This window comes from Chironomus tepperi, unplaced genomic scaffold (genome assembly GCF_022539635.2).
Source record: "Chironomus tepperi strain 1889 unplaced genomic scaffold, CSIRO-AGI_Ctep_v1 contig_85, whole genome shotgun sequence".
NCBI classification, from domain to species: Eukaryota; Metazoa; Arthropoda; class Insecta; order Diptera; family Chironomidae; genus Chironomus; species Chironomus tepperi.
Window position 1 is genome coordinate 2,667,753 of NW_027226207.1, and position 11,879 is coordinate 2,679,631.

Below are 11,879 nucleotides of genomic sequence, written 5' to 3' on the forward strand. Positions count from 1 at the left end.
ATTTTTGTTGGGCTCATTAATTTAAGATGTCCAGTATTTAATTATAGTCTAGAGTTGTCTTGAAATTTAGGCAAAATTCAAGAAATTTCTGCAAATGTAGATGAATATTTGGAACACAAAGACATATAGATAGTTCAGATCTATTGTGATCCATCGTTTGCGCCTGCAGCTGGCCCTACCGCTTTAACCTTTTGCTAATTACCGATCCATCGGTGACATAAATGCCCAAATTGGAAGAGAAAAGACATTTAAACCAACGATTGGATCCTTTAGTCTTCACCCTAAGTCAAATGAAAACGGACTGAGACTTATCACATTCGCCGCCGCAATGAACATGAGAATAAGCTCAACATATTTCCAACGGAGAAGTTCCCGTAAAGCAACCTGGAGTCCACCTGGAGGAGGAAAAAAGTGCCAGATCGATCATATATTGATCGACAACCGTCATGCATCAAACATTCTGAATGTAAGAAGCTTCAGATACACACAAGCGGACATCGAACACCATGATTCTGATCATTATGCTGTTGGAGCTAAAATTCGATTTAGGTTGAGCAACATTGGACGAATAAGGAGCACAAAACAAAAGAAGTATGATGTGACAAAGCTCAAGAACAACAGAGTTAAGGAAAATTTCAATGCTCGAGTGGAACAACAACTGAAGGAGAGAAATGGCGAACTGACGATATGGCAGGATTGTCATATTGCAATGAAGCAAGCTGCTGAAGAATGCCTTGGGTACCACCAACCAGAAAAGAAAGAGTGGTTTGATGACGAGTGCAAGCAAGCTGTTCAGAGACTGATTGAGGCAAAAAATATGAGAACAACGAGAGCGCGAACTGAAGAAATAAAGCAACTTCAACGTAACAAAAAAGAACTCTTTAGAAGTAAGAAAAGAAAATTTGACAGACAGTGTCTTGATGATATTGAGGAGCTCCAGTCAATGAATGAGTCGAGGAAATTCTTCAATGCTGTCAAATTCGCAAGGAAAAAGTTCCATCCAAGAGTAGCTATCTGTAAATCAAAGAATGGTGAACTGCTTTGCAGTCAAACTAAAGTATTGGACAGATGGAAGGAACACTTTCAAGAGGTCTTAAATGTCGGTGAAGCTTGTCAAGAAAGCAGAACAACAAGACTGTACGAGAGGAATGATGGCAAGGAATGTCCTGAACCCACATTGAGTGAGGTACGTGAAGCAATTGCTAGACTAAAGAACAACAAGGCTCCAGGTGAGGACAGTTTACCAGCTGAGCTGTTTAAGACTGGATGTTCTATGTTAGAGGAGAAGATGCATGAAATCATCGTACAAGTCTGGAATGAGGAGAAAATGCCAGATGAATGGACAGTTGGAGTCATATGCCCGCTCCATAAGAAAGGGTGTAAGTTGACATGTAGCAACTTTCGCGGCATTACACTGTTAAGTTCAGCGTATAAAATATTTTCAAAAATTCTCTCGTCAAGGCTAGAGCCTCTCTACGAAGACTTTCTGCACGAGTTTCAGGCGGGTTTTAGGAAGAGCCGGTCGACAATTGACCAAATACATTGCGTGAGACAAATCATTCAGAAGAGTAGTGACAAGAACACGGAAACGCTGCATCTGCTCATCGACTTTAAAGCAGCTTATGATTCCGTTGATAGAGAAGGTTTGTGGAATCTCATGACCGAGTTTCAATTTCCTCATAAGATGATTCGACTACTTAGAACAACACTGTGTAAGGTCCAGAGTCGTGTTAAGGTCCAAGGGCAGTTATCCGACAGCTTTGAGACATTAACTGGACTTAAGCAGGGGGATGAGTTGTCGACTAAGCTTTTTAATATTGCGCTGGAAGGTGTGTGTAGGAAGGCACGGTTGGAACTTAGTGGATCGATATTCAACAAATCGACTCAATTACTGGCATACGCAGATGATATTGACATCGTCGGAAGGAATTTACGATCTATCACGGATGCGTACTCGAAGCTGGAACGTGAAGCTGAACGCATTGGACTAAAGGTAAATGAGGAGAAGACTAAGCTTCTAATGGTCGCTGCATCAGACAGAACAAAGCAGAAAGTAGGCAGTCATCTTAGTGTCAATGGCAGAAGATTCGAAGTGGTGCAAGACTTCAAGTACCTCGGATCCTTTATTAACACCACAGCAGATGTCAGCATGGAGGTACGCAAACGAATCCACTCAGCTTATGGTGCATACTACAGCTTAAAGCACCTTTTTACGTCCAAGAGTCTGTCTAGAGGCACAAAGGTGATGCTATACAAGACGCTCATTCGGGTCATTGCATTGTACGGCTCGGAAACCTGGAATTCTACACAAGCAGATGAGGAAGCACTTGGTGTCTTTGAGAGACGAATACTGCGAGCGATTTATGGACCTGCAAAAGAAGGTGAAGTATACCGATGTAGACATAATCATGAACTTTATCAGCTTTTCCAGGATGCTGATATTGTCACTGTTCTTCGTGTGAATCGGTTGAGATGGGCAGGGCATTTGAACAGACGACCACAGGATGCCCCAGTATATAGAGTAACCTTTGCAGACTTTGTGGATGGCAAAAGATCAAGAGGAAGACCGAAAATGTCCTGGATTGATTGTGTGGATAAGGACGCTAGAGTTCTCAATATCCCTAATTGGCAGAGGTTATCGAAAGATAGAGCTGTCTACAGACATTCTTTAAACGCGGCAATGGGCCCCCGTGCGCCCCAGCCAAGGAAGTAAGAAGTAAGTAAGTAATTACCGATGCCAAGTGCATTACCGTCTCTATCGACAGCGTCTTGCCATGGTACAACGATATTTAGGACAGATTTCATCCGAAAAATGTACAATAATCCAAAATAGTTCGAGAAAACAGTAGCAAATCAGCTTATCAAAGTCTGATAATTTATAAAAATTTCATCATTGTTTTCCTACAAAAATTCATTTCTAAACTTCCTCAGATTACTTTTTCCCTATTCTTCATTCAATTAATCTTATCGGAGATAATTCATTGTTATCAAGACCATTCGACAATGTTGGAATTATTTGATAAGAGTTAAAGTTCTTCTTCCTGCAATAACAAATAACAAAAAGTAAAAATTAAATTAAACTTAATGATTAATTTTGTTGTTGATGATAATTTATTGGGTAATTATTGAGCAATGATTGAGGGGGAATTTGAGGGGAGATTTCATTAGTCGGATAATTGACATCATTAGAAAGTTAATTGCTTGAAGTAGTTTTAGTAAGGGTAGAATGACCATTTACTTACTGACTTTCTTTAGTTTGTTTAAAAAAATGATTCAAAATTGTGGAATTTGCCATTATTGTGAATGTGTCAATGCCAGAACTCGATTTGGTATGGAAAAGTCAACTCGACTCCATATAAAATTTAAATAGATTTCGAACTTGGATCTATACTTTGGATAAGGTTGATGTTATTGATCAGCCTGACTGAATTTCCTTGTTGCATTTTGTATTGGTAAAGAGCAACTAGAAGCAAACGATGGAGTTAGCTTCAGGTTGCATCTTCTGGAGGTTTTGGATAACAATTGATCTGTACAATCGCGAAGTAAGCGATTAAATTAACTTAATACTAGAAATTGGTGTAAAATGTCCATATTCATGATATTTGAGTTAAATTTCCTGAATATTATGATGTAATCAGGTATTATTTTACATTTATTTAGCATGTTTATTCAATATGCAATAAATCTTTCAATTTACACAATATTTCACCCATATGAAATCAAGTCGTCACAACAAGTCATCAAATTACTAGAATTTACAGTCAATGAGAATAAATTTTTTCCTACAAAACTCTCTTTCTTGTTATTTATTGTCAGTAGCAACAGCATTAATAAAACATAATGTTTGTAAACAGAAACAAGAGCTGAATAAGAGCTTTGTATCGAAAAAAATTACAGAAACTTTTTCCCATATTAATTTTCATCTCCATTCCTTCTTACTCCATCGTCTAGACTAGCTGAAATGTTTTTAATAACTAATACAAAATATTGATTGTGCAGACATTAGTTCTGATAACATGAATTTTTTATATAATGCACCATAAAAGCGATTACCGAGTGTAACTGACTTGAGAAGGAAGCGATAGAAAGAAAATTAATTGAAGAATAAGAAATTGATAAGATTAAAAAATACGATACGATACGCTATTGGAAATGAGTATACGTGTATGTGAAGTGTAATATGTTCAAGTGCTGAAATCGCTTCAATAATGTCTAAGAATTACAGATTAGCTTTGTTAGAGATGTGATTTGTGAGATTTTCTTTTTGTCTGATTTTTTATGGGTTCAATGGATTTTAAGGAATTTAAAGAATTGTCCGAGCAGCACAATACAGCGAGCTGCAATTTTCTTTGTATAAATTGGTCCAAATTCATCTTAATGGTGCTGTTGAGGCAACATTGTGTTTTATCGTTATTACGGCTAGGTAGCGGTGTCCCAGAGATCATGTTGTGCTGCTCGTGTTATTTAATCTTGCTAGTTTTATTGCAATAAATTGAAATAAAAGGATTTTTTGAATTTAAAGACATTTTTATTTATTAAACTTATGATCATATTACAAATTTCAATATATTGTTCTTAAAACTAAGATGATTAGTGATTTTTTATAAATAGAACATTGAGTAGGAAGCAAACAACCCAGACAAGTATGAATGCACTGCCAATATAGTTAAATCCGAGATAAAATTGAGCTCCAAACACAATTCCAATTAGAGAGCCAAAAACTATTAGGTAAAATTGGTAATCATCCCTGAAATGATAGTTGGATATGTTAGAAAAGTAGAAAACCACATAACAAGCTCCACCAGCTATAATCAAATAATAACTGAACCAAGCCAAAAATAGTGTAGCTGAATAGTCAACGTAATGTTTAGTTTGTTTTTTATCAGTATTATCACATGGAATTTGTGATGACACAAACTGAATATTCTCAGTAGTTTCGTGAATTTTAACAATTAAATTTTTGACAAATTTCATGGCTGGTGTTGATACTTGATCAGCATATTCCCATAAAAATATGACTTCATTAGCTTTAAATGACGAAAAGAAGAGTTGCTTCTCAAATTCACTGTGTAAAGTCAAATCTAAAAGTTCAAGAAGAACCTTCTCAATATCACTTTCAGTCTCTAACTGCTTAAGTGCTCCTGCTTTTTCTATTAAGTCAACATGTGTAATCCATTTATTTGGAAATTTTTTCTTCAACCTTTTTATGGCTTTTTTGTCGAATCCCAAAATTTTCTCTTTCATAATTTCTAAGGTCAATACGAAAAGTCTAATCTCAGAATCCCTGGATTCAGAACAAATGTCAATCATGTCATCATTTCCAACTAGGCCATGATTATCATTTAAAGTGTCTATGCTTCTTATTTGACTTAAGAATGAATTTTTGGAGCAAACCTTTTCCATTAACAATGCTGTAGATACATCTTTGATTTTGTGTCTATAGATTTCTGTATTATCGACTAAACTTCCAATTTTTAGTGCCTTCCGTTCAAGCATTTTAACAATTTGACTAGAAGTTAAGGCTGTAAAGGCTTGTGGATGAGATAACTCGAGAGTTTTAGCCGTTATAATTTCATTTTGGTAACTAATTTTAGAATCAAGCACTTTTAGTTTCAGATTTGGATCTAAAGCCTTCCAATTAAGAACGACTAAATTGACCAAATATTCATACTGAGGATCATAAAAGTCTAGAACTTCATCATTAATCATTTGAAAGATGTGATATGGAGATAATTGATTATAAGCCTCGGAATTTTCTGGAAATAAATCCATAAACCTAACTTCAATGTCTTTAAAGATAACTCTTGAAGTTTTGACTGTTCTTTGGTCTTTAAAGGACAATTTGTCATATGAGAGATAAAATGACACAAACTGAATATTTCCAGTATTTTTATGAATAAAACTCATCATTTTAAGGATGGATTCTGTATATTTTGGAGCAATTTCATCATATCCATCCCAGAATAAAATAACTTTGCCTGAATTATAAGATGATGAAAAGATTTGCTCCTCAAAAGCCTTTCTTGAACTCAAATTTAGGATGCTTTCTAAAATATATGGAACTGAATCCAAATATCCATCGTCATAAAAATGTACTGCATTTTGTCTTAGGTCAATGAAGGATATCCAATATTTTGGATACTTATTCTTTAGATTTGCCATCATATTTTGATCAAATGACAAGATACTTCCATTGACTATTGCTTGATTTAAGAAAAAGAATCTAGTGTCATGTTCAATGACTTCCTCTATCTCTTCATTTCCCACAAATGCATAGTCATGTTTTGAAAATTTCAGTCTATTTGTGAAGTATTTTGAGGAACTAACTTGAATAGCACTTAAATTTACTGGAACTGGAAAGTCCATTTCCTTTCCAACAGTTAGCAACTTATCATCTAAAATTTCAATTATTTGCTTAGATTTTAGTGCTAAAAATGCTTCAGGATGAAGGCTATGAATGGATTTAAACTTTAAACCTTCATTTTGAAAAATAAACTGCGAATTTAAAATCTTTTGCTTGAGACTCTTTTCTAATTTGTTCCAGTCATGATTAATATATCTCCGAAGATATTTCAAGTCTGGATTATTCAAGTTCAATACTTTGTCATCAAGCATGTCAGAAATGTGATTAGGGGTTAATTTGGCATATGCTGGTGAATTGTCATAAAATAATTCATTAAATGTCATTTTAAAATTCTTATAAATTACTTGAGCATCTTTAAGCTTCATTTGGTCTTGATCTGATAAATAATCTAATGCATTTACTTCATTTTCACTGCATGGAAGTTGTGAGGACACAAGTTGAATGTTTTTTGTAGATTTATGAATATTTTGGATTAAATTTAAAGCAATCTCTTTATGAGATGTTGGAATTTCATCAGAATTGTCCCATAAGAAGATGACTTTATTGGACTTGTAGAACGACAGAAAAATTTGCTTCTCAAAATTACTTTTGGAATTAAGGTTTAAAATCTTAAACAAAAGTTTTTCAGTATTGTCGAAATGATCAATCATTTTCAGGTCTTTTGAATGTTCCAGGAAGTTGAAGTAAACGATCCAATGATCTGGATATTTACGATTTAAATTACTAACTAGTAACTTGTCAAATCCTAGCAATTTCCCTCTCAAATTTTCTAAATTTACAACAAATAAACGTGAATTTTGGGTATCAAGTAATTCCTTAATGTCAAATAATTCATTATTATTGACCAAAATGTACTCTTCATTGACATTTTTGATGTAATTTAGAATTGAATCTAAGGAACAAACTTTTTCGTTCAATGACTTTTCAGGCAAACTGTTGACAATTTGCTCTAATTTAGAATCAGATGGATATTCGACATTTTCTCCTATTTTAAATGGATTCTTATCAAGAAGCTTTAAAATTTCATCGGATGTTAGTGATTCAAAGGGTTTTGGATATGCTTTGTATAAATTTTTGACTTTGAAATTTTCATTTTGAAAGATAATTTCAGAATTTAAAGCTTTCTTTTTCAAGTCATTGTTTAAATTTCGCCATGTTAAGTTAACAAATTTGATTAAATAGTCAAATTCTGGATTGTTAAAATTTATAGCTTCATCTTCCAAAATTAATGAAATGTGCTCAGACGTCAACTGGTTGTAAACTTCCGTATTATCATCAAATAAATCTTGGATCCTTAAAAGGACATTTTTGTAGCCAATTACTGTATTCCTTACTAAGTTTTGTTCTTCGCTTGATAACGAATCATATTTATATGATTTGTTGTAAAGAGGGGAATATGCTGCAAAAATTGATATAACTATTATGGCGATGCTAATAAAAAAGCAGCTATTGAAGATTTTGTTGTTAGTATTTCCGATTGAGTTGTTGTTGGAATCATCGTTCTTATCAAAATTCACAATAATGCTATCTAAAAGAGAAGAAAAGTCATAAAGAATAAAGGGTTAGAATAACATTTATTTAGAATTATTTGCAAAATACGTGACATGAAGGGGCGTAGCCAGAGAGGTGGGGAAAGAGAGGGTTTGAATTTTTGTATGGAAATTTAGAGAGGGTTTGAATTTTTGTATGGAAATTTAGAAGAATTTGGGTATTTATTTACGAAAAATCCTAGGAAGTATACTCCCTCTGAATACGCCTGTAATGACTTGCATTTAAAAATGTCAACACTTACTGAATATATTTCTAGCATCTTTCACATTTCTCTCATCTTTAAACAGATTCCCAATTGTTTTGTAGAATTCAGGCACAACTATTGAACAATTCGATAATTTCATAACTTTTCGACACACTCTGTCTGCTTTCACTTTGTTATATTCCGATGCACATTCGACCAAATCTCCTGAATTATCCATCGTCCATTTTAATGCGACTAATTCTACACCTTGTTCCTCAGTGAACTCAACTAGTCCATCAATATTGAGTAGTTTTTGCAAATTTTCCAGATCACTTTGTGTTGTTATCCATAGCTGATTTCCATTGGTGTGTAGAAATGTCTGGATGATGTCACTAATAAATTTTTTTCTGATTTCCTGAACATAGTCAATTCCATCTATTATAAAAATGACCTCTCCATTATTATAACGTTCATTGAAGCTCTTTTCTTTACTGTGATTTAATTTTAGAACAGTGTGAATAATGAAAGAAAGAAAGTCGCGATTTGATGACTCATGTGCATTAAAATTTTTCTCAAGGTCAATTATAACAAACGATTTATTGGCACATGCTTTACGAAGAAAACTTTTATGATCTTCAATTGATGATGTGCAGTTGATGTCACTAGTTCCAGATATTAGAAATGTTCTCTTTGTGGATGTCATCTCAGCATGCACTAAACATCAATAAATTGTGAAATTTCACAATTTTGTTGAACTTATGCTGAATTTCGTAAATTTTTTCACTTAGTTTAATCCAAAAGCAGGAACAAACTTTGATAAAATGATTAAATTTAAATTCACAGTGAAGAAGTTATTGTACAAATTGCGAATTATCACTTTAAACTGAATAGTTCTTCATGCTCGTGCATGGTTTAAATAATTTAAGTCGCGTCTTATCTTGGTTATCGAGTCAGTGTTGTATCTAAAGTGTATTTCATGAGGAAATATGCTCACACAATATCAAAAATTTGAATATTTTATGTTCCTTTACTAACTTCACTTAATATTTTAATCCTTCAATATATGACAACTTTAAGTCAATGAATCTAAAACTTAACCAATGTAGCTCAGACCAAAATTCAGACTGGATTGACCAACATCAAAATATTAACTAAATCTTCACTGTGTTCTAATTACAATAAATTTGCAACTCTGCTTTTATAACTCATGATTATCTGTTGTTATATTGTCGAATTATTTGATATATAACTTCGAGGTATAACAAAAGTTATAAATAATGTAGTTGAGTCATAAGCGTATGTTCCGAGAAAATTCTCAAATATGAGTCACTTATCAGACAACGGAACTGAAAATTAAAGCGTTTATAAAGAACAAAATTGTCTATACTTCAATATTTTTACATACATTGATAGTAGATTTCAAACTGTACAATAATTTTTGCACTAAAACTTTTAAAGTCATGTTATATACATGCTGCTGTCGATTTAGTATTTTTGAGTCAAAAGTTGCATTTTGTGAAAATTTTTATAGGGGAATCAATAATACATTAATTTGCTTATTCTTCAGTCATGAAATGCATATGAGTTGCATAGTTTTTGATATCATATTTATGCCGATTCTCCGAACGTCAACTTTTGGTCACAAAGCACCTTTTTCAAACTTTTTCTCCTAATCCATGAGAAAATTACAAAATTTTGAAAACGAAAAAGTAAAATTCTTCATTTGTGCTTAAGTTTTACACAGAGTTTTAATATATTATGCAAAGTATAATTAATTTTATAGTTTTTATCAGTTTTCTACTTTGAAATTATGAAAATTCGAACAGTTATTGATAAAATTTTTTTTTTTTGATCAATAAACAAATAACCTTGGATTAAAAAAGCTCATTTTTTAAAATGCAACCGTTCGGGAGAATCACCCACAAACTGTACAATAATTTTTGAAGTTATGTTATATACATGCTGCTGTCGATTTAGTATTTTTGAGTCAATTAAATTGAAAATATTTATAGAATAATTTAAAATTTGCAAAATGATTTGCAATTGATAATTTCTGTGCCTTTGTAGCTTTTGATACTATAAATGAATTGAATATTTAATTTATTCTATTTTTAAGCTATTTATACCCAAATTTCTAACATTTTCAAATGAATAAATTGCAAAAAATGTAAATTTCCAAAAATTAATTTCCACTTGCACATTTTCATCAAATGGATATCCCAAAAAATTTTATCTGCTATGAGAATTTTTAAATTTCAGTTCCTGATCCTGTCAATACTCTTTGTTTGATATCATTTAATTAACATTTAACTTAGTTATACTTCATGAGTTATGAGGGGAGAGGGATATAAAGGCAAGCCCCGCTGGTGGTTGGGTGGTTGGCTGTCTTAATCCAAAAAATCTTCTCCGCCTCCCCCGTAAAATGTTTGTACTCCATAAAAAATTTTGGTGTTGTTTAATAATAGCCTAAATGCAATAACAGTCAAACATTGCCTGAAAGTATATATCATCATTCACACTCTTGAAAAGTATTGTTTACATCACAAATGTTGCATAATATTAAATTATTTGATAAGGGCTTTATATTGAAGGTTGAATTCCATTGAAACTTTTATTAACAAACTATTAGGTCATAAAGTTTTAAGCATATGTATGAAACTATATGAAATACTTTCGACCTTATTGCATATATTCTGAGAATTTTTCATTTACTTATTGCATAATCAAAGGATGATTTATGCAATTATCTGATGACCTAGATAGACCAATGTCGTGAGCGGGATTTTCCCCTGAGATCAGAGTGGACAGGACTCCAATGTAAAAGCGCCTCCTGTGGAGTCCGGACTGCAGTTGAGGCATCTTTTTAGACTTTTGAAGCCCAGACTCACAAAATCCTACCAAGTCTGCCTGAAATAAACATTTTGATTGCACATATCCTATATCAGTTGTAAATATTGTAAGTTCTTGATGTCTGGTTTGAACAATTTCACAAATAAATTTGTTATTTAATCGTACAACTATTGTTGCCTCATACAACAGTTTTAAAAATAAAAGTAATCTACATTTTTGATAGCTTATCTATATGTGCAACCTACGATTGAGTCTAATAAATTACAATTTAAAGTCTGACGAAGATAACAGCATTGGAAATGTTTTGAGGGTTTGCGATTAGCTTGTTGAATTGAAAAATTCTCATTTCTTTGACAATAAATTATTCAATTAGTAAGCTTGAATTGTCCTCATTTAAGGTTTTACACTTTGACACCTCCAAATCAGAACAAAAATTAGTTTGAATTTTAATTAAAAAACATTTTATTTAATTTCATGAAAAACTCCACAATTTAGAGACTATCACGCATATATTTGCTATTCTTAATATTTGCTAATTTTTCCTTAATTGATTGAATTTGCATTTTACGCTTCTCATCCATATCAAGTGGATATTTACTTGGTGCGGCATCAACTTCGTTCACAAGTTCATCAAAGTCAATTTCACGTTTAAGGAATCTCTTCATTAAATCCTTACGTTGCTCTCTGTCAAGATGAATCTGTTCACTGAGAAATCTTACAGCATCTTCCATGGCATCTTTTGATTCACGTCTGGCATATTCTTTTGATTTTGTTGCTTCAATCACTGATGCTAATACAATTACAGCAAAAACTGTCAAGATGATATTTCTCATTTTGCACTTCTTTTTATTTCCTTTCGTTCCAAATCACAAGAAATTTTAAGTCAGACTAAAATTGATTATTGATTTTCGTTTACTCATATAGAGTGAA

At 32.7% G+C, this 11,879-nt stretch overlaps 2 protein-coding genes across 3 annotated transcripts; one reads left to right on the forward strand and one right to left on the reverse strand.

The window, feature by feature from the left end:
- Positions 1 to 328: 328 nt before the first annotated feature.
- LOC139086478 (uncharacterized) lies at positions 329 to 4,020 on the forward strand. Its single transcript, XM_070634939.1, has 3 exons — positions 329 to 1,379; positions 1,905 to 2,155; positions 4,000 to 4,020. The coding sequence occupies exons 1-3, from the start codon at positions 329 to 331 to the stop codon at positions 4,018 to 4,020; spliced, it is 1,323 nt and encodes a 440-aa protein (XP_070491040.1).
- A 495-nt stretch (positions 4,021 to 4,515) lies between these two features.
- On the reverse strand, positions 4,516 to 9,184 carry LOC139086547 (uncharacterized). Of its 2 annotated transcripts, XM_070635013.1 has the most exons (3): positions 8,157 to 9,184; positions 6,709 to 7,892; positions 4,635 to 4,747 (listed from the first exon to the last, which is right to left on the reverse strand). In XM_070635013.1, exons 1-3 carry the CDS (start codon positions 8,800 to 8,802, stop codon positions 4,742 to 4,744), a joined length of 1,836 nt encoding a protein of 611 aa, XP_070491114.1. In that variant the 5' UTR covers positions 8,803 to 9,184; the 3' UTR covers positions 4,635 to 4,741. The 2 variants fall into 2 exon arrangements, with proteins under 2 accessions (XP_070491113.1, XP_070491114.1); XM_070635012.1 differs by having other exon boundaries at positions 4,516 to 7,892.
- Positions 9,185 to 11,879: the final 2,695 nt, after the last annotated feature.

Excerpts from the sequence above, each read along its gene's own strand:
- LOC139086478 (XM_070634939.1), top strand. The coding sequence starts at position 329 with ATGAACATGAGAATAAGCTCAACATATTTCCAACGGAGAAGTTCCCGT. Across the intron at positions 1,380-1,904 it reads CCCGCTCCATAAGAAAGGGT|ATGATATTGACATCGTCGGA; the intron begins GTAAGTTGACAT and ends TGGCATACGCAG. Across the intron at positions 2,156-3,999 it reads CAGCAGATGTCAGCATGGAG|ACATTAGTTCTGATAACATG; the intron begins GTACGCAAACGA and ends TTGATTGTGCAG.
- LOC139086547 (XM_070635012.1), bottom strand. The coding sequence starts at position 8,802 with ATGACATCCACAAAGAGAACATTTCTAATATCTGGAACTAGTGACATC. Across the intron at positions 7,893-8,156 it reads AGATGCTAGAAATATATTCA|ATAGCATTATTGTGAATTTT; the intron begins GTAAGTGTTGAC and ends CTTCTCTTTTAG.